This window comes from Pan paniscus, chromosome 7, assembly GCF_029289425.2.
Source record: "Pan paniscus chromosome 7, NHGRI_mPanPan1-v2.0_pri, whole genome shotgun sequence".
Classification (NCBI taxonomy): domain Eukaryota; kingdom Metazoa; phylum Chordata; class Mammalia; order Primates; family Hominidae; genus Pan; species Pan paniscus.
In genome coordinates, this window is record NC_073256.2 from 57,788,552 (window position 1) to 57,811,117 (window position 22,566).

Below are 22,566 nucleotides of genomic sequence, written 5' to 3' on the forward strand. Positions count from 1 at the left end.
TTCTTGTTGAATTGAACTCTTTATCATTATGTGATGTCATTATCTTTTATTACTGTTTTTGGTCCAAAGTTTGTGTTATCTACTATAAAAATATTGACTTCTGCTCTTTTTTGTTTTCCATTTGCATGATAGATCTTTCTGCAACCCTTTACTATTAGCCTACTGGCTTTGTTACATATAAGATGGATCTCTTGAAGACAGCAGATGGATGGGTTTTGTTTTTTTATTCAACTTGCACTTAGAGTCTCTTACTTATTTCTGCTTGGATCTATATTATTTCTTTTGTTCCACTAATTTTAGGTTTAGTTTCTTCTTGCCTTTCTAGTTCCTTGAGGTGCATCATTAGGTTGCTAATTTGAAAATTTTCTCCTTTTTTGATGTAGGCATTTATTCTTTTTTTTTTTTCATGGATAATTGACTTTATTTCTAACTCCCCCTTCAAATCATTTCACAAAATATATGTTGAGCACCCTCCATGTAGCATTTATTCTTATAAACTACCATCTTAGTATTGCTTTTGCTGTATCTCATAGGTTTTGTTATGCTGTGTTTCTATTTCATTTGTTTCAAACAATTTTTTATTTTTATTCTTTATTTCTTCATTGACTATTGATCATTCAGGAGCATGTTGTTTAATTTCTGTGTGCTTGTGTAGTTTTCTAAGTTCTTGTTATTGATTTCTAGTTTTATTCCCTTATGATCAGAAAAGATACTTCATATGATTTTAATTGTTTTTTGAATTTGTTGAGATCTGTTTTTTAGCTTAGCATATGGTCTATTCTGAAGAATATTTCACTTGCTAATGAAAATAGTATGTATTCTATAGCTGTTTGAAGAAATGTTGTGTTAGGTCCATTTGGTCTAGAGTGTGGTTTAACTCTGATGTCTGTGTTGATTTTTTTTTTTTTTTTTTTGGTCTGGGTGATCTTTCCATTACTGAGTGAGGTGTTGAATTGTCCAGGTATTATTGTAATTTATTCTTTCTTTCTCTTTATGTCTATTAATGTTTGCTTTATATATTTGGGTTCACCAGTGTTGGGTGCACTGTATTTAGAATTATTATATTCTCTTGCTAAATGGACTACTTTAGTAGTATATGGGGACCACCTTTGTTTCTTTTTACAGTCTTTGACTTGAAGTCTATTTTATCTAATATAAATATAGCTATTCCTGCTCTTTTGTGTTTCCATGTGCATGTAATATATTTTTCCATGCCTTTATTTTCAGTCTATGTGTCTTCATACATGATGTATTTTTATAGGTAGCATATAGTGAGGTCTCGCTTTTTATCCATTCTGACATTCTCCATGTCTTTTAAGTAGAGAATATAGTCCAGAGGAAGGTAAGTAGGTTACTAGTTACTCTCTTGTGACTGGTAGTAAAAGTCCTACATTAGTGTTTTAAATATTTAAAGATGTTAAAACCTGTAACTATCAGCAGCATTCATATCCTTTTCCAAATTCAAACAGTAAGCCCATCAAAATATAACTCCTAGTAAAGATTTTACTATTGTCATGATGTATTTTTACTTGTACATTTCACTAATTCATAGCAATGTGGACCTGCAAGCTGTTGTGATTTTCGAACTTGTGTACTGAAAGACGGAGCAAAATGTTATAAAGGACTGTGCTGCAAAGACTGTCAAGTAAGATTTAAGCTTATGAACATCTTTCAAATATATAACAAATCATGTGCAGGGTACTTTACAACACTTAGACCTACAGCTGTAATTACATCAATTAAATTACTTTTCAGATAAAGAGAAAGATAATAAATTCAGAATCAGATTTCTGATTTTTATTAACTTTTCTTAGGTGTTCTATATGCCAATATTTTCACTAAGTTGATGCTGTTTTTTTAAGCCTTGATTTAGAGATATTATTGGATTCTTCAATACGGAAGACCTCTATTGAATGGAACAATTATTTATTTGCATGATACAATATTTATATTATTGTAAATAAAAACGTTTTTATGGGTTGTGAATAAGTATCTATTTATGTGTAAATGAAAGATATAGCAGATTTCCTTAAATGTATAAGGAATGAAACTCACTAGAAGTAACATTTTCCACATGGTACATGTAGCATAACATTTAAACTTTGAACTTATTATTCAAAGATCATTTGACTTAAAGATTATGTTTTAGTTTATACAGTGAAGACATTGACTCCTGTTTTCTGTTTTTCTTTTCAGCTCTTCTAAAATATTATTAACAGGTTTCTCATATGAGAATACCTCTGTTGAATTATCCGTAATGCAGTCTACCTTCATGACTGTCCTGGACTGATGCAGTTTTATGTATTCTTTCCTTAGGATGTTATTATCTGATTGCATTCTTACTTTTGTAATCTTTTTAGTGTCAGCTGGAAGTCATCAATTAAGAATTATGAGATAGATGTTTTATTTGAGATTCTTTTTGTAAATTTCCACAATTCTATGTATGAAAGAGTCTACATATTTCCATGATTTGAGAGAAAGATTCTAGTTGGGTTCCTTCCTCTCCAAAGACTCTCATAGTTGAACTGCATTTTTAATAACACTTCTGTTTCCCTCTGCAGTTTTTTATGTTTCACAGTTGTCATAGAATTTTAAAGTATTCCACACTTAAAAACCATGGCTTGAAAAAGTATATTTCATTTAGAAATGGACTAAATTACATTATTTTCACCCAAAAGAAATAAATTTCCTAAGCTTAAAGTGAACATTCTTCTCTTACATTGAGACTACAAATAAAACTTTGGCTTTCATCACATCAGATTTTTGTTTTGCATTTTCTTGTACATATGTCTTATCTCCTATTTTAGTCAATAACATTCCATTTATATTTTTATATTATTAGCAAAGTAATTTGTACAAAAAAGTATTAATATACATTAATGGATAGACTAAAGCGAAAATGATTAACACAATTTTGAAGTAAATATTAACAAACAGTAATCCTATTTGTAATGCTTTATTTTTTATGTTCTAATTTCTCTTAGATTTTACAATCAGGCGTTGAATGTAGGCCGAAAGCACATCCCGAATGTGACATCGCTGAAAATTGTAATGGAAGCTCACCAGAATGTGGTCCTGACATAACTTTAATCAATGGACTTTCATGCAAAAATAATAAGTTTATTTGTTATGACGGAGACTGCCATGATCTCGATGCACGTTGTGAGAGTGTATTTGGAAAAGGTAATATCTTTTTGTTACATCTCAATAGCCCTTAACATTGTTATTAACATTACCAGGATAATGGGGAATATTTTCATATATATAAAATGTGGAATGTTTTATATAGTATAAAATGTGGAATATTGTTTATATATATTTTATTATATATATAAGCAGAATGTTTTATATAGTATAAAATGTGGAATATATATATTTTATTATATGTATAAGCAAACATATACGCACTAATTCTTCTTTTTAATGTTTATATTTTTTCCATCTTTGCTGACGTATAATTGACAAAAATTGTATGTCTGTTTTTAGGTGTATGATTTTGTTTTGATATATGTATACATTGTGAAATATTTGCCACAGTTAAGTTGATTAACATGTCCATCATCTCATATAGTTACCATTTTCTTTTTTATCCTTTAAAAGAATTTTTGTATCTATCCTTTTTGCAGATTTCAAATATATAATAGAATGTCGTTTACTAAAGTCACATTGTTGTACATTACATCTCTTGAACTTATTTATTTTGCATAACTGAAATTTTGTACCCCTTGACTAGCATTTTGCCATTTCTCCCCTTACCTCAGCCTCTTGCAACCATCATTCTACTCTCTGCATTTTTGAGTTTGACAATTTTAGATTGTATATATAAGTGAGATCATGCGTTATTTACCTCTCTGTATCTAGCTTATTTCACTTAGCATAATGGCCTCCAGGTTCATCTGTGTTATTGCAAATGGCAGGATTTTCCTCCTTACTCTGACTGAATAATATTGCATTTTGTGTGTTTGTGTATATGTATATATCTATATAAACACAGACATATATATATCATATTTTTAATACATTTATCTGTTTACCTAAGCTAAAAGTGAACTTTCTTCTCTTACACTCAGAACACAAATAAAACTCTGACTTTCATTCCATCAGATTGTGCTATACTTTTTCAATCAAATAGACACTGGTTGTTTCCAAATCTTGGTTATTGTGAATAATGTAGCAATAAACATGGGGGTGCACATATCTCTTTTGCAATATTGATTCATTTCCTTTGAATCTATACTCAGTTGGGATTGGTGAATCATAAGGTAGTTCTACTTTTGATTTCTAAGGATGTTCCATATTGTTTTCCTTAGCAGCTGTACCAACTTATATTCCCACCGACAGTGTATGAGGGTTTCTTTTCTCCACATCTTCACCAACATTTGTTATCTTTTATCTTTTTGACAATAATCATTCTAACAGGTGTGAAGTGGTATCTCATTGTGATTCTGTGATTAGTGATGAGCATCTTTTCATATATGTCTTGATGAGTTGTATGTATTCTTTGGAGAAATGTTTATTCAATCTTTTCTCCATTTTTGATCGGGCTTTTTTTTGCTACTGAGTTTTATGAGTTACTGATATATTTTGGAAATGAATTCCTTATTATATATATGATCTGCAAATACTTTATCTTATTTTATAAAAGTTGGCTTTTCACTATGTTGATTTTTTCCTTTGTTGTGCAAAAGATTTTTAGGATGCTGGTCTTCATCCCCTCACAAAAAACAAAAAATAGAAAACTATTTATGAAGGATAATAGTCTTGTGAAGGCTCCAAGGTCCATCTAAGAACCCTCTTCAGCACGGCAGAGAAAAAAATGGGAAAAACTGTAAAGAAGGATTGCTGATTACAGCAGCACATCTGAGATATATGGAGGTGGTTATGAACAAAGAAGGGAGGAAGCTATCAGTATTAGCCACTCAGCATGTGCCATTGTCATCTCCAGTGGCCTCTGCAGAGGACAGAGGCGTCTTTTATTACTGAGGTAACCAATAGTCATCCCTGCCTCTGGCTCCATGGAAAATGAGATCCAAATGTGCCTTTCCTCCAAGAATCAGCTACTATTTTATAGCTCTGGGACTTGAGTGACTACCCCTCCCAACCCTGTGCACACCCCTGACCCTGGAGCTGTGGCTCTTGTCTGCACTGTGTGCACTCATACCTCAGTCTCAGAGACAGTGCAGCTATGTGTGAGTCTTCACACTGAACCTAGGAACTTTTGTTGCTCTACACCCACATGTGCTTGAGACGCTGACTCTCCATCTGCTCCACAAACACCCACTCTACTTCATACATCATTACTTATGTGGAAGCAGGGCTGTCTTCACCCTAGGCACCAGTGTCACTGCTGCCCTGTGCCCTTTGGTCTCTTCAAGTGTGTTTGTGATTCAGACCCTGGCTCTGTGGCTACTGCATGGTCACTGTGCATCAGACATCAGTGAGGGAATGCCCTCAAACCAGACCTTGTGCCAAATGAAATTGCCCGGGGCCATGACCTCCCTGGTGGGAGAAAAAGAGATTGAGGGCCCCAGGATCTTTCACCATTGAAAACCCAACAGTCTCACTGCCCCTGCAGATACCACAGCTTTAGCTGCTCAGGACCCCCTGGAATCTTTGTTAATGTTGACCTCAGCTGACAGAAATGCATGGAGGGTACACTGCTCTGTCTTCACCAAAGCTGGAACCATCCAACTCTACCCTTCTAACAGCCTTTTTCCCACCCATAGAGTAAGATTTTTTTTTAAATCAGTGAAAGCATTCTGTAAAATTTCAAAATGGTGACTGCTCCATCGAATTTGAAGGTATCAATGCAATACAATAAGAAACATGAAAAACTGGGGAAACTTATCACCATTAAATGACACAATAATTTTCTAATAACTGATCCCAGAGAAATAAAGATCTTCAAATTGCCTGAACAAGATTCAAAATAATTGTTCTAAGGATACTCAGCAAACTTCAAAAGAACACAGAGAAACAACATACATTTTTATAAAAAAAATCAAATTATTGGGCTGAAGAACACAATGAATAACATTAAAATGCAATAGATAATATCAACAACAGAATTCACAAAGCAAAAGAAAGATCTGTGAACTTGCAAACAGATTACTTGTATATATACAACTAGAGGAGAAATAAGAAAAAGGAATGAAGAAACAAACACTATGGGATTTTGAAACAGCATCAAGAAAGCTAACATTCTCATTATAAGAGGTAAAAAAGGAGAAGAGAGACAAGGACAGAAAGCTTATTTAAAATAATAATAACTGAAAACTTCCAAAATCTTAGGAAAGATATAAGTGTGCAGGCACAGGAAGCTCAAAATCCTTCAGTCAGGTTTAATCCAAAGAAGATTATACCAAGCTCAAAATTCTTCAGTCAGGTTTAATTTGAACAAGACTACACCAAGACATATTATAATAAAACCGTCAATAAATATAATGACATTTTGAAAGAAGCAAGAGAAAAAAAAAGATTAAGTAACATAATCCAACATGTAAGTTGGATTTTCTCAGCAGATACTTTGCCAGTGAGGAGAGTGGAATGATATCGTGCTGAAAGAAAAAAAAAAAAGTCAATCAAGAATACTTTATCTGGCAAAGCTCTTCTTCGGAAATAAAGGAAAGATAAAACTTTCTAAGACAAACAAAAGCTCAAGGAGTTCATTGCCACTCAATCTATCTTACAACAAATGTCAATGGGAGTTCTTCCATGTAAACAAAAAGACTAATATGTAGTATGGAAATATATAAAAATATAACGTTCACTGGTAAAAGTAAGCATATAGTCAAATTCAGAATACCAAATACCGAAATGGCGATGTGTCTCTAGTATAAAGGTTAAAAGACAAAACTACTGAAATAATTATTACTATAATAATTTGTTAAGGAATACGCAACATAAAAACTTATAAATTGAGATGGATCATCATGGCGGATGGGAGGCAGGACTAGATTACAGCTCCGGAAGGGACAGGGTGTGGTGGCTCACATTGTGAATTTTAGCTCCAAATCAACTGCAAGAACAAACCAACAATCCTGAGAGGACCCACAGACCCTCTAAAGGAAGTGGACTGCTCCTGCAGGACCTGGGAGATACCCCAAATACCATGAGTGCCCCAACTGTGGAAGTGGGAAAGGGGGACCCTCCCTTCCTCCTCTCCTGAACACACCCCCACTGGAGAGACTGAAGGTCTGTTTGAGGGAGAAGTTTCCGACCTTACCTGGAGCTGAGTCAATTTAGAGAGCTGGGCAAAATACAGGGGTAGATGAAGCAGGAGAAAGACCTTGGGAGTTCGCTGGGTCCCCAAGCAGACCATTCCTGCCTGGCACCACAGGGATCTATCTGGAGGACGGCCAGAGGAGCATGGGGTAAAACTTCACAGGGAGAAGGAAACAGACTCGGGGCTGTTAAATTGGGGCACAGTGGGAGTGAGACAGGCCCTTCAGTTTGCATGGGAGCTGACTGAGGCCTGTGATTGCCAGCTTTCCCCCACTTCCATGACAACCTGCATGACTCAGCAGAGGCAGCCATAATCCTCCTAGGTACACAACTCCAGTGACCTGGGAATCTCACCCCCACCCCACACAGCAGCCACAGCAGGACCCGACTAAGGAGAGTCTGAGCTCAGACATGCCTAGTCCTGCCCCACCTGATGGTCTTCCTTACCCATTCTGGTCACTGAAGACAAAGGGCATATGCTCTTGGGAGTTCTAGGGCCCCACCCACCACTGGTCCCTCTCCATACTACCACAGCTGATGCTCTCTGGAAAGGACCACCTCCTGGCAGGAGGCCAACCAGCACAAAAATAGGGCATTAAGCCACCAAAGCTAAGAACCCTCATGGAGTCCATTACGCCCTCCACTGCCTCCACCAGAACAGTCGCTGGTATCCATGGCTGAGAGACCCCTAGACAGTTCATATTAGAAGACTCTGTGCAGACACCCACCAGTACCAGCCTGGAGCTGGGTAGACTCGCTGGATGGCTAGACCCAGAAGAGAGACAACAATCACTGCAGTTCGGCTCATGGGAAGCCACATCCATAGGAAAAGGGGGAGAGTACTACATCAAGGGAACACCCCATGGGACAAAAGAATCTGAACAAAAGCCTTCAGCCCTAGACCTTCCCTCTGACGGAGGCTACTCAAATGAGAAGGAACCAGAAAACCAATCCTGGTAATATGACAAAACAAGGCTCTTTAACATCCCCCCAAAATCACACTAGTTCACGAGCAATGGATTAAAACCAAGAAGAAACCCTTGATTTACCTGAAAAAGAAATCAGGAGGTTAGCTATTAAGCTAATCAGGGAGGCAATGGAGAAAGGAGAAGCCGAATGCAAGGAAATCCAAAAAATGATACAAGAAGTGAAGGGAGAATTATTCAAGGAAATAGATAGCTTAAAGAAAAAACAATAAAAAATTCTGGGAATTTTGGACACACTGTTAGAAATGCAAAATCCTCTGGAAAGTCTTAGCAATAGAACTGAACAAGTAGAAGAAAGAAATTCAGAGCTCAAAGATATGGTCTTTGAAATCACCTAATCCAACAAAGACAAGGGAAAAAGAATAAGAAAATATGAACAAAGCCTCCAAGAAGTCTGGGATTTTGTTAAATGATCAAGCCTAAGAATAATTGGGGCTCCTGAGTAAGAAGAGAATTTTAAAAGCTTGGAAAACATATTTGGGGGAATAATGGAGGAAAACTTCCCTGGCCTTGCTAGAGACCTAGACATCCAAATACAAGAAGCACAAGGAACACCTGGGAAATTCATTGCAAAAAGATCATTGCCTAGGCACATTGTCATCAGGTTTTCCAAAGTTAAGATGAAGGAAAGAATCTTAAGAGCTGTGAGACAGAAGTACCAGGTAACCTAAAAAGGAAGACCTATCAGATTATCAGCAGATTTCTCAGCAGAAACCCTACAAGCTAGAAGGGACTGGGGCCCTATCTTCAGCCTCCTCAGACAAAACAATTATCAGCCAAGAATTTTGTATCCAGTAAAACTAAGCATCATATGTGAAGGAAAGATACAGTCTTTTCAGACACACAAATGCTGAGAGAATTCGCCATTACCAAGCCACCACTACAAGAACTGCTAAAAGGAGCTCTAAATCTTGAAGCAGATCCTGGAAACATATCAAAACAAAAACTCTTTAAAGAATAAATCACACAGGACCTATAAAACAAAAATATAAGTTAAAAAGCAAAAACAAAAAACCCAAAGTACACAGGCAACAAAGAGGATGATGAATTCAATGGTACCTCACATTTCAATACTAACAGTGAATGTAAATGGCCTAAATGCTCCACTTAAAAGATACAGAACTGCAGAATGTATAAAAACTCATCAATCAACTATTTGCTGCCTTTAGGAGACTCACCTAACACATAAGGACTCATATACACTTAAAGTAAAGGGGTGGAAAAAGGCATTTCATGCAAATGGACACCAAAAGCGAGCAGGGGTAGCTATTCTTATATCAGACAAAACAAACTTTAAAGCAACAGCAGTTAAAAGAGACAAAGAGGGACATTATATAATGGTAAAAGGCCTTGTCCAAGAGGAAAATATCACAATCCTAAACATATATGCACCTATCACTGGAGTTCCCAAATTTATAAAACAATTACTAATAGATCTAAGAAATGAGATAGACAACAACATAATAATAGTGGGGGACTTCAAGGCTCCACTCACAGCACCAGACAGTCATCGAGACAGAAAGTCAACAAACAATGGATTTAAACTATACCTTGGAACAAATGGACTTAACAGATATATACAGAACATTTCATCCAACAGCTGCAGAATATACATTCTATTTAACAATGCATGGAACTCACTCCAGGATAGACCCAAAGATAAGCCATAAAACGAGCCTCAATAAATTTAATAAAATTGAAATTATGTCAAGCACTCTCTCAGACCACATTTATCTCAGACACCCACATTTATTGCCCTGGTGCCATCCATGCACACCTATCTATGAAGTGCATCCACTATTTTAATGCACGTCAAAGCATTTGATAATAGGCTACTGCACATCAAAGCATTCGATAATAGGGTACTGGGGATCTAATTACACCATTTGGACTGTGGAAGAGCAAATTCTATTGCTTACTAAACTTAGTCAATATACTGGATTATAGGGAATATTTAACATATGACTTCACATTTGCAAAGTGCTGCCCTTTTTATTAGTATTTTCATTTCACTTTTGAAAACCAAGACAAGTCTGAGAGAAAGTGATCATCTAATACTAATGGGAGAGAGTGTTTAAGGGAGAAATTAATGAGAGGGGGTTATTGGTAACTTTAGATGCCACACGTAGACTAATAAAATTGAGTTGGTTGGCAGCTATACTTTCAGCAGAATTCATCTGACTGCTTTGTGACCAAACATATTCTTTACATTATCTTTCTAAACTAAACTGAATTTTCAAATTCCTTTCTCCAGATAATCTCTCAGTGTTTAACAAGCCCTGCATTGGCATTCCTAACCTGGTATCTCACATTCACTATTGAACTGGTTAAACATTGTGAATACTCTGAACTAGCATTGCCTATCCTCATGGAAGCTATACAATCTCCTGTGATGGGCCAATATCAAAGATGGTGGAAAGGGATAAGATGAGGGGAAAGCAAAAAACCAAAAAAGAACAGCAGAAAGAAAAAAATGTGTATCATAGAAGGTGCAGGTAAACAGGAGAAACTTTCTTGATCTTGAAAGAGAATGGAGAGGGATTAGATGGGAATTAAGAGTGACTAAATAGCCATAATATTAATTCTCATAACAATTCATTGACATATATATTATTATCTACTTTTGTCAATAAAGCAGATTTAGAGAGTTTCATTTTGGAGAAGGTAACTGTGGTAGGTAGAATCCTAAAGTGACTCCCAAAATTTTTCTGGTGTAGACAAACCTTGGATAATTCCCTCCCTTTGCGTTGGGGTAGAACCAGTGAATATATGATTGAATATCAATCCTGTGATTAGCTTATATAGTAAAGGTCAAGGAATTTGGAAGATGTAGTTAAGGTCTACAATCAGTCAGTTTTGAGTTAATCAAAAGGGAGGTCGCTCTGAGTGCACCTGAACTAATCATGTGAGCCCTTAAAAGACAGGAAATGTCAGCAAGATTCTCCTGTGGGTTTAGAGGAAGAAAGCTGCTGTGTTCTGAGGTGCCATGTGACTAGGACCTGTAAGGAACTTCTAAGAGCCAAGAGCAATCCCTAGCAGACAGCTAGTAAACCTACAACTGCAAAAAACTGAACTACTAACAACCAGTGACCTCTGAAGGGGATTTAAACCTCAGATGACACTGCAGCCCCAGCCAGTATTTTGATCTCAGCATAGAGAAAATATGCAGAGAAAACCTGTATGCCTTGCTGAACTAACTACTGAGTCCATGACAATAAATGGGTGTTGTTTTAAGCTGCCGACTCTTTTCTAATTTTTTACAGAGAAATAAAAAATCCAATATAATGAAGGAAAAAATAGATAAATACATAGGTTGCTAATTTTGGTCCCTTAAATTTAGACTACCTGAAGATACAATGAAGTTTCTTCTCATTGAAGAAATTTTCTTGATTTTGTTATAGACTTGGTTTTTTATGAGTTCACACTCAGAATCTAGAAGAATGGTATAGTTTTCTTGGTTTATATCTCTATTGCTTCCTTTCACAGAGCCCTCTTCTAGTTGACACTTCTATACCATCTCCCTTCCACCTATATTATCTTTTATGATGGAAATTGATGAAAATGAAGCAAAAGGAGCAATAACAGTGGGCATTGCCTTTCACTTTACTTTTTATTCTTTCCTTACAACCTCACTAGGAAAAATGTTTCAATTAGATATTAATGGAGAGATAAAGGGAATATTATATGAAGAAATGGAGGAAGATGAAAAACCAATAAACATTTTAATCCAAATGTATTTCTAACTTTAACAGGTTCAAGAAATGCTCCATTTGCCTGCTATGAAGAAATACAATCTCAATCAGACAGATTTGGGAACTGTGGTAGGGATAGAAATAACAAATATGTGTTCTGTGGATGGAGGTATGCTCTACAAATATAAATGATACTTTTCTTATATTCTATTAGATTTTTGAAAACTTTGCCCCCTTCTGTGTCATTCATTCCAGTGGTTTAAAGTATTACATGTGCATAGGAGTGAACCTCAAATCAAAATCCCCAGCCCTGACACCTCTTTTGTGCTGCAGGCTAAAATTTCATCTTATTTCTAAACATTTATACGTGAATGGCCATTATGTTTCTAAATCCAATCCAAAGTTGAAATTCATAATACCCACTGTACCTTTCCTGCTCATTTTTCCTTTCCATCCCACTTGGTTACTTGCCTAAGAGGAAGACTGCTCAGTGTCTATAAAATGCAGTTCAATTCCTCCTGAATCTGAAGAGCCAGGTTTTTGATATTTTGATCACGAGTTTATTTTTACAAAACATCTCTTAGGACCCTACTATATGCCAGACACTGGGCTAAATCTTAGTTAGCAAATCATACTCATACACTCATGGAATTTGTAGACTCATAAACATACCATAAAGTTGTATGCTTCCTTGACTTGCTTATGCTGTTACTTTTGTTTAGAAATACTTCACTGTTTCTGTTGAAAGCTTACTAATTTGTGAGCTTTGACTCAGATGGTGTCTCCTCTATGAAGTTTTTCTTAACTGTGAAGTTAGAATGTGTCCTCTAACCTCACAGTTAAGGAAAACTTCACAGAGCTTTTAAGAGAATCTTAAACCTCTGTAATGATTTATTTCACTTGTAACATTTTTAATGGAATTTGAATCATATTAATATCATAAACCATAGTAAGAGTATTAGACCGTAAAGTCCTTAGAGTGTAGGGGTTACAACTTTTTCATCTTTCTTTCTTTCTATGGGGTGATATAAAATGCTGTAGTGAATTGATTATTTGACAGTAAATATATAATCTGCCCAGTAAATAACAGATCGCTAGTATTGTTACCAGAAAGGGGTCTGAATACGGACCCCAAGAGAGGGTTCTTGGATCTTGTGGAAGAGAGAATTTGAGGCAAATCCATACAGTAAAGTGAAAGCAAATTTATTAAGAAAGTAAAGGAATAAAAGAATGACTACTCAACAGGCAAAGCAGCAGCATGGACTGCTCAGCTGCTTATACTTATTGTTACTTCTTTATTATATGCCAAGCAAGAGGTGTCTTATTCATGAGTTTTCCAGGAAAGGGGTGGGCAGTTCCCAGAACTGAGGGTTCCTCTCCTTTGTAGACCATATCGGGTAACTTCCTGATGTTGCTGTGGCATTTGTAAACTGTCATGGTGCTGGTGGGAGTATCTTTTAGCATGCTAATGCATTATAATTAGAGTATAATGAGCAATGAGGATGACCAGAGGTCACTTTCATCGCCATCTTGGTTTTGGTAAAATTTGACTGGCCTCTTTATCTTAATGCTGTTTTATCAGCTTATGACCTGTATCTTATGCCGATCTCCTGTCTCATCCTGTGACTAAGAATGCCGTAACCTCCTGGGAATGCAGCCCAGTAGGTCTTAGCTTTGTTTTACCTAGCCTCTATTCAAGATAGAGTCATTCTTGTTCAAATGCCTCTGACAGTACCTTTGAAAGTTAAGCTAGGATCAATGGATTTATACTTTTTTACTTTTTACTTTGTTACCGTGAAAACATTAACGTTTTCTGTAAGTACATTGCCATAAGTGGAAAACCATTCTTTTTGCATCACAGAAAGCAAATCCAAAGCATTCCTAATAAATTCCTAATGTATAATAATCATATATATTTTTTATGTTTTCAGGAATCTTATATGTGGAAGATTAGTTTGTACCTACCCTACTCGAAAGCCTTTCCATCAAGAAAATGGTGATGTGATTTATGCTTTCGTACGAGATTCTGTATGCATAACTGTAGACTACAAATTGCCTCGAACAGTTCCAGATCCACTGGCTGTCAAAAATGGCTCTCAGTGTGATATTGGGAGGGTAAATAATTTAAAATCTATTTTAAAAATATAGTTTTATTTATTGTTTTCATCTTTTTATTTAAGTATCAAATTTTAATTTAGTTCTAGTATTAGGTAATCTTAAATGTTTGGAGGCAAAATGAATAATCTTAAATTAGTCTCGAAATAGTAAGAGGGAAATGGGAACATCGCACCCCACCCCCTCCCACCCCCTATTAGAATTTCAGTGTTCTGAGCAAGGAAACTCCAAATATTTGGAGCTTTCCTTGGGAGAGAGTCTTGGGAATATATTGTAGTTAAAAACCTCATAGCATGGGAACTTGCTTTTCTTCTGGGAGAAGAAAGAAGAAATCTCACTTAGTAACATAAATCTCTTTGTGGCCCCATGAATAACAGCACAACTTAGATCATGCTGCTTAGATAGAATCAAATATTGTTTAACATTTTGCAAGTTATCTAGCTAGTCTGAGATATCTCAACTGTACATAAAGTAGGGATAATAATAGCATTTACTCTACAGGGTATTGTGAAGATTAAATGAGATAATATTATAAGTGCTTAGCACAATGCCCAGAACATAGTAATAACTAAATACAGTTTGGCTGTTATTGCCGATTGTTATCATTATAATTTGTCATCTTTGAAACCAACCCAAATCTGGAGAAGATAGAGCAAATAAATTTAACATCTCATTTAGAGGGAATAACACAGCAAAAGTTCCTGCTTAGGCATTGGAAGTAGAACACAACATCCAAATAGCTCAAGCCAGCCAGAGATAAGAACTTAAAGGCATTTCTCCTTCCTGGGGGACTGGGCTCTCAACTTTCCCCATGCTTTTCTTAAGTGGACCATTCAGGAGTTTGTCTGCAAACCTAAAGCAATCCATACCCTATTCTTCCATATATGTGTATACTGTTACTTCTTTCTCTCCTTCCCCCCGCCCCTCTCTGTCTGACTCTTCATTCCTGTGTCCTGTGACCTGGGGATGGAGGACTGCCCTCCTGGTACAATGTGCTCTCCCTGCCCAGGATCTGTAAATAATAAATGTTTGGATATATAAAATAAATAAATAAATATTTAGAAATTAAAATAAAATCTTATTTAATTCCTGACCAGATCTTTGCTCATAGGGAAATATAAAAAGTGTAAAGTGTAGGCTTTAAAGATAGATGTTCATAGATTTGAATTCTGACTCTGCCACTTACTTGATAGATGATCTTTAAGAAATAATTTAATATTATTAAGCCTTGGTATCCTTAGATATGAAATGTATATTTCAATAGCCACTTTTAGTGGTTTTATAGTATAAATAAAGCTTACTGTAGGTAAAGTATATAGACTCATTAATATTGATTTATTTTTATGCATTCGAGTCATAAGTGCTGTCTTGATGGAGGTTTGGGCCAGGGAGCTCAGTGGATATATTTAGGTCATGGAGCAGAAAAGAAAAAACCTAAAAAATGCAACACAACCAATAAAGTCTTTGAGATGATTTGATAAGTAATTTAATGAGAATATAATCTTTTTAATAACCCAGACAATTCTTCTCAGAAATAATGTGTAAAAACAAATTTTACTGGGTAGTTTTTAATGATAGTATAAATTATATATGGTGAAACATTCTTAGTATTGTTTCTGTAAGTTAGTGTCCTTATTCAGTGGTGAATCTCTCTTAATTTCAACTGAGCCAGGCAGACAGTAGATACTATATTCCAAAAAGACTTGTTAGACACATCATCATGGCCAAGGACCAGCGAGAAGACTCAACATATTAAAAGTTTAAAAGGGTTAGATTGTTTGTATTTAGAAGAGGTTTATGATGCCATTTATCTAAAGAAGGTTATGCTGTGCTTTAATGTTTAACAGGAAATGATTTTCACATATGTCATCTCATTTTAAACTAAAAACAATCTCTAATGTTACTTGCTTTTTCTAAAATAACATTTTTAAAAAAAGTATTATTGTACTCGTGTAAAAACTGCAACTTAAGGAAATTGAGATTGCCATAAATAATGGAGTTGGGAATATATCTTCAGCCCTCTGATTATTATACTTTAAAGTTAGAAGAATTATGTCAGAATTTTTTATACATTCCATAATATAATGATAGACAACTCTGGTACATTTTAACAAAAATTTCTATTATCTTCATTAAATACTTATAAGACTCTAATGATAGTTCATATTTTATGAAAACAATATATGCCATTATTATATGGAGTTAATTTTTTACTATGTAAAACTTTTGTATGTGCAATTAATACAAGATATTCTTTGAACTGTGTACTCAGGGATAGTCTTGTTAGATTTCATGGTGTTATAATGAAAAGTGGTTCTTTGATAATAATTATTTATTTAATAGCCAATCTTATTTTATTGATGTCCTCCACTTTTCTGCCCTGAATCATTAAAAAAATTATTTTAAAAAATATACTTTACATTTTAGTGCCATTTTAGGTTCACAGCAAAAATTGAGTGAAAAATACAAAAAAGTATTCATATACTCTTTATCCCCTACTCCCCCACAAAACCTGTACCACTGTGCATAACCTACATCAGCATGGTACATTTGTAATAATTGATGAGCTTATATTGACACGTCATTATCACCCAAAATTCATAGTTTACATTATGGTTACCTGGAAAATCCCCATACTCTTTGAGGCTAAATAACGCATGGGTCAAAGAAAAATTCTCAAGAAAAAAATTAAAATATTTTGAACTAAGTGAAAATGAAAATATAACTTATCAAAACTTGTGGAGGACACAGGGAGAAAAATGGCAGATAGGAGGCAGGACTAACTTGCAGCTCCCACTTGGATGGACAGCGTGTGGAGACTCACATTATGAACTTTTATTGCAAGAACCACTGCAGGAACATAACAGGAAAACTTAAAGAATTCACAGACCCTTCGAAAGAAGCAGCTTGCCACTGCAAACTTCGTGAAACACCCATAAAACTGTAAATGCCCAATATGTGAGTGGGGGAAAGTCTGCTCTGGACACACATCCTTACTGGAGAACCTGAAAATCCAGATCACAGGAGAATAATTTAACCTTACCTAGAGCTGAAATGAATTTAGAGAGCCGAGCAAACCATAAAAGTAGAAGAAGCAGTGGGAAGAGCCTTGTAGGCACTCCCAGTTCTCAGGGAAGCCCTGGGAAGCGATTTCTGATTTAATCTGACAGCAGTCCCTGGGGAGGACAGCCGGTGGAATTGGGGAAGGGCCACAAGGATAAGGAGACTTCCAGCTCAACCTTGTAAAAATTTCGATTTAGTGTGAATTTTCCTGGGCAGATGTGGTGGGGTGAACAAGAAGTGCAAATATGAGCACAGAAGCCATGGCAGGCAGGTAGGAGCAAGGCCTGAGAGCTCTGCTTGCTTTCTCAGTGGGGAGGCTTGTAGCCTGGAGCAAGATCTCAGCCCTGTGTACCAGAGGCCTGGATATACACTGGGCTGTGTTGTCTGCTTGAGGAGCATGGTGGGAGTGACACTGGCCTTACTGGCTGCATAGGAGCTGGGTGAGACCTGTCACTGCCGGCTTTCCCCCACTTCCCTGGTGACCTGTATGAAGCAGCAGAGGCAGCCATGATCCCCCTTGGAAGGTAACTCCATTGGCCTGAGAACCACCTCCCCCAATCCACCACAACAGCCATAGCAAGCCCTACCCAAGGAGAGTTTGAGCTCAGACATGCCCAACTCTGCCCTCATCTGATGGTCTTTCTCTACCTGCCCTGGTAGCTGAAGACAAAAATGACAGTAACTCATGGGAGCTCTAGGGCCCACCCATCACCTGAAAAACTTGAATACTTACCTGGGTGACCTTAGGGCAAGCTTGTATTCCCCCTATACTACTACAGCTGATGCTCTCTTGAAAGTGCTATCTCTTGACTGGAGGCCAGCCAACTCAAGCCATTACAGCAATTCATAACAGAACAACCCTGCTCCAAGGAAGGAAAAAACAACAGCTAATTCCACTGCCTACAACATTCTGGCTAACCAGAGGTCCTGAGTCTGTCCACATAACAACTTCATTGCTAGCATAACCAGTCTTGAAGGAAACCAGTGCACTAAACAAGACTATAACCAAGGACTCTCACAGAATCTACTTCACTCCCCTGCTACTTCCACCAGAGCAGGTGCTAGTATCAATGGCTGAGAGACCTAAAGATGGACCACATCACAGGATTCTTTGCAAACATTCCCAAGTACCAACTGAAAGTCCAGTAGCTCCACTGGGTGGCTAGACCCAGAAGAGCAGTAATGATCACTGTGGTCTGGCTCTCAGGAAGCCCTATCCCTAAGGGAAGGGATAGAGCACAACATCAAGGGATTACCCTGTGGGACAAAAGAGTCTGAACAGCAGCAATTGATTCCCAGATCTTTCCTCTAACATAGTCTACCCAAATGAGAAGGAACCAGAAAAACAATTCTGGTAATATGACAAAAACATGGTTCTATAACACTCCCAAAAGATCACACTAGCTTACCAGCAGTGGATCCAAATGAAGGAGAAATTTCTGAACTGCCAGAAAAAGAATTCAGAAATTTGATTATTAAGCTACTCAAGGAGGCACCAGAGAAAGGTGAAAAACTACCTAAAGAAATTTTTTAAAGTAAAGAATATGGACAAAAAATCTCCACAGAAATAGAGATCATAAATAAAAGAAATCACAACTTATGGAAATAAAAGACTTAGAGAAATGCAAAATACACTGGAAAGTTTCAACAATAGAATTGAACAAGTAGAAGAATTTAAGAGCTTTAAGACAAGGCTTTGGAATGAACCCAATCTGACACAGACAAAAAAAAAAAAAACAACAATAAAAAAATGAACAAAGCCTCCATGAAGTTTGGGATTATTTTAAATAACCAAACTAAGAATAATTTGTATTCCTGAGGAAGAATAGAAATCCTAAAGTTTGGAAAACTTATTTGAGGGAATAATCAAGGAGAACTTCCCTGGCCTTGCTAGAGATCTCGACTTCCAAATACAAGAACCTCGAAGAATACTTGGAAAATTTATCACAAGAAGATCATCATCTAGGCACATGGTCATCAGGTTATTTAAAGTAAAGATGAAGGAAAGAAGCTTAAGAGCTGGGGGCAAAAGCACCAGGTAACGTATAAAGGAAAACCTATCAGATTAACAGCAGATTTCTCAGCAGAAACTCTACAAGCTAGAAGGGATGGGGATCCTATCTTTAGTCTCTTTAAACAAAACAATTATCAGCTAGGAATTTTGTGTGCAGTGAAACTAAGCTTCATAAATGAGGGAAAGATAAAGTCTTTTTCAGACTAACAAAAGCTGAGAAAATTTGCTACTACCAAACCAGCACTACAAAAACTGCTAAAAAGAGTTCTAAATCTTGAAACAAAACCTTGAAATACACCAAAATAGAACCTCTTTAAAGCATAAATTTCACAGGGTCTCTAAAAACAACAACACAATGAAAAAATAATCAAGATATTCAGGCAACAACCAGCATGATAAATAGAATAGTACCTCACATCTCAATACTAACATTGAAAATAAATGGCCTAAATTCTTCACTTAAAAGATTCAGAATGGCAGAATGTATAATAATTCACCAAACAGGTATCTGCTGTCTTTAAAAGACTCACCTAACACATAAGGATTCACATAAACTTAAGGTAAAGGGGTGGAAAAAGATATTACATGCAAATGGACATGTAAAGTGAGCAGGAGTAGCTATTCTTATATTAGACAAAACAGATTTTAAAGCAAAAACACTTAAAAAAGACAAAGAGGGGCATTATATAATGATAAAGGGACTAGTCCAATAGGAAAAAAAATCACAATTCTAAATACATATACACCTAACACTAGAGCTCCCAAATTTATAAAACAATTCTTGATAGACGTAAGAAATGAGATAGATGGCAACACAATAATAGTGGGGATTTCAATACTTCGTGACAGCACCGGACAGGTCATCAAGACAGAAGGTCAACAAAGAAACACAGTACTTAAATTATACCCTAGAACAAATAGACTTAACAGATATTTACAGAACATTCTGCCCCAAAATGCAGAATATGTATTTCTATTCATCAGCACATGGAACATATTCCAAGACTGATCATATGATAGACCACAAGATGAGCCTCAATAAACTTAAGAAAATTGAAATCATGTCAAGTACTCTCTCAGACCACAGCGGAATAAAATTGGAAATAACTCCAAAAGAAACCCTCAAAACCATCCAAATACATGGAAATTAAGTAGTCTGCTTCTGAATGATCTTTTGGTAAACAGTGAAATGAATAGAAACTAAAAACTTCTTTGAACTGAATGATAATAGTGACACAACCCATCCAATCCTCTGAGATACAGCAAAAGCAGTGCTAAAAGGAAAGTTTATAGCATTAAATGCCTACATCGAAAAGTCTGAAAGAGAACAAATAGACAACCTAAGGTCATTGTCATTGTATTAGTCTGCTTTCATGTTACTCATAAAGACATACCTGAGACTGGGCAATTTACAAAAGAAAGAGGTTTAATGAACTTAAAATTCCATGTGGTTGGGGAGGCCTCACAATCATAGCAGAAGGTGAAAGGCATGTCTCACATGGAGGCAGACAGAAGAAGAGAGCTTGTGCAGGGAAACTCCCCTTTTTAAAACCATCAGATCTTGTGAGACTTATTCACTGTCATAAGAACAGCACAGGAAAGATCTGCCCTCATGGTTCAATTACCTTCCAACACATGGGAATTCAAGATGAGATTTGGGTGGGGGCAGAGCCTAACCATATCATTCAGCCCAAATCTCATGTCCTCACATTTCAAAACCAATCATGCCTTCCTAACAGTCCCCCAAAGTCTTAACTCATTTCAACATAAACTCAAAAGTCTATAATCCAAAATCTTATCCAAGACAAGGCAAGTCCCTTCCACCTATAAAATCAGAAGCAAGTTAGTTACTTCCTAGATACAATAGGGGTATAGGTATTGATAAATACAGCCATTCCAAATGGGAGAAATTGGCCAAAACAAAGGGGCTACAGGTCCCATGCAAGTCCAAAATCCAGCAGGGCAGTGAAATCTTAAAGCTCCAAAATGATCTCCTTTGACTCCATGTCTCACATCCAGGTCATGCTGATGCAAGAGGTGGGCTCCCACAGCCTTGAGCAGCTCTGCACCTGTGACTTTGCAGGGTATAGCCTCCTGGCTGCTTTCACAGGCTGGCACTGAATGTCTGCAGCTTTTCCAGGCAAACAGTGCAAGCTGTAGGTGGATCTACCATTCTGGGGTCTGGAGGATGGTGGCCCTCTTCTCATGACTACACTAGGCAGTGCCCCAGTAGGGACTCTGTGTGGGGGCTCCAACCTCACATTTCCCTTCCACACTGCTCTAGCAGAGGTTCTCCATGAGGGCTCCGCTCCTGCAGCAAACTTCTGCCTGGACACTCATACATCCTTTGAAATCTAGGCAGAGGTTCCCAAATCTTGACTCTTGGCTTCTGTGCATCCACAGCCTCAACAACACATGGAAGCTGCCAAGGCTTGGGCTTCCACCCTCTGAAGCCACAGCCTGAGCTGTACCTTGGTCCCTTTCAGTCACAGCTTGAGTGGCTGGATGCAGGGCACCAAGTCCCTAAACTGCACACAGCAGAGGGACCGTGGGCCTGGCCCACAAAGTCATTTTTTCCCTCCTAAACCTCCAGGCCTCTGACTGGAGAGGCTGCCACCAAGGCCTCTGACATGCCCTGGAGACAATTTCCCCATTGTCTCGGTGATTAACATTTGGGTCCCCGTTACTCATGTAAGTTTCTGTAGCTGGCTTGAATTTCTTTTCAGCAAGTGGGATTTTCTTTTCTATTGTGCTATCAGGCTGCAAGTTTTCCAAACTTTTGTGATCTGTTTCCCTTTTAAAACTGAATGCCTTTAATAGCACCCAAGTCACCTCTTGAATGCTTTGCTGCTTAGAAATTTCTTCCACCAGATACTCTAAATCATCTCTCTCAAGTTCAAAATTCCACAAATCTCTAGGGCATGGACAAAATGCTGCCAGTCTCTGCTAAAACATAGTAAGAGCCACATTTGCTCCAGTTCCCAACAAGTTCCTGATCTCCATCTGAGACCACCTCAGCCTGGATTGTGTTGTTCATATTGTTATCAGCATTTTGGTCCAAACCATTTGACAAGCCTCTAGGATGTTCCAAACTTTCCCACATGTTTCTATTTTCTTCTGAGCCCTCCAAACTGTTCCAACCTCTGCCTGTTACCCAGTTCCAAAGTCACTTTCACATTTTTGGGTTTCTTTTCAGCAGCACCCCACTCTACTGGTACCAATTTACTGTATTAGTTTTTTTCATGCTGCTGATAAAGACATACCTGAGACTGGGCAATTTGCAAAAGAAAGAAGTTTAATGGACTTACAGTTCCACATGGCTGGGAAAGCCTCACAATCATGGTGGAAGGTGAAAGGTACATATTAGCAGACAAGAGAAGAGAGCTTGTGCAGTGAATCTCCCTTTTAGAAAACCATCAGATCTCATGAGATTTATTCCCTATCACAGGAAGAGCACAGGAAAGACCTGCCT

At 37.0% G+C, this 22,566-nt stretch overlaps 1 protein-coding gene across 7 annotated transcripts in view; it reads left to right on the top strand.

Annotated features, from left to right (window-relative positions):
- Window positions 1-22,566, top strand: part of ADAM32 (ADAM metallopeptidase domain 32) — a 185,350-nt gene that overhangs the window by 120,481 nt on the left and 42,303 nt on the right. For all 7 annotated transcript variants that reach the window (XM_003830707.6, XM_055116494.2, XM_055116495.3 and 4 more), the window contains 4 exons: window positions 1,553-1,645; window positions 2,985-3,183; window positions 11,963-12,071; window positions 13,834-14,017. In XM_003830707.6, coding sequence (XP_003830755.3) covers window positions 1,553-1,645; window positions 2,985-3,183; window positions 11,963-12,071; window positions 13,834-14,017 — 585 coding nt within the window. The remainder of the gene's footprint in view (window positions 1-1,552; window positions 1,646-2,984; window positions 3,184-11,962; window positions 12,072-13,833; window positions 14,018-22,566) is intronic.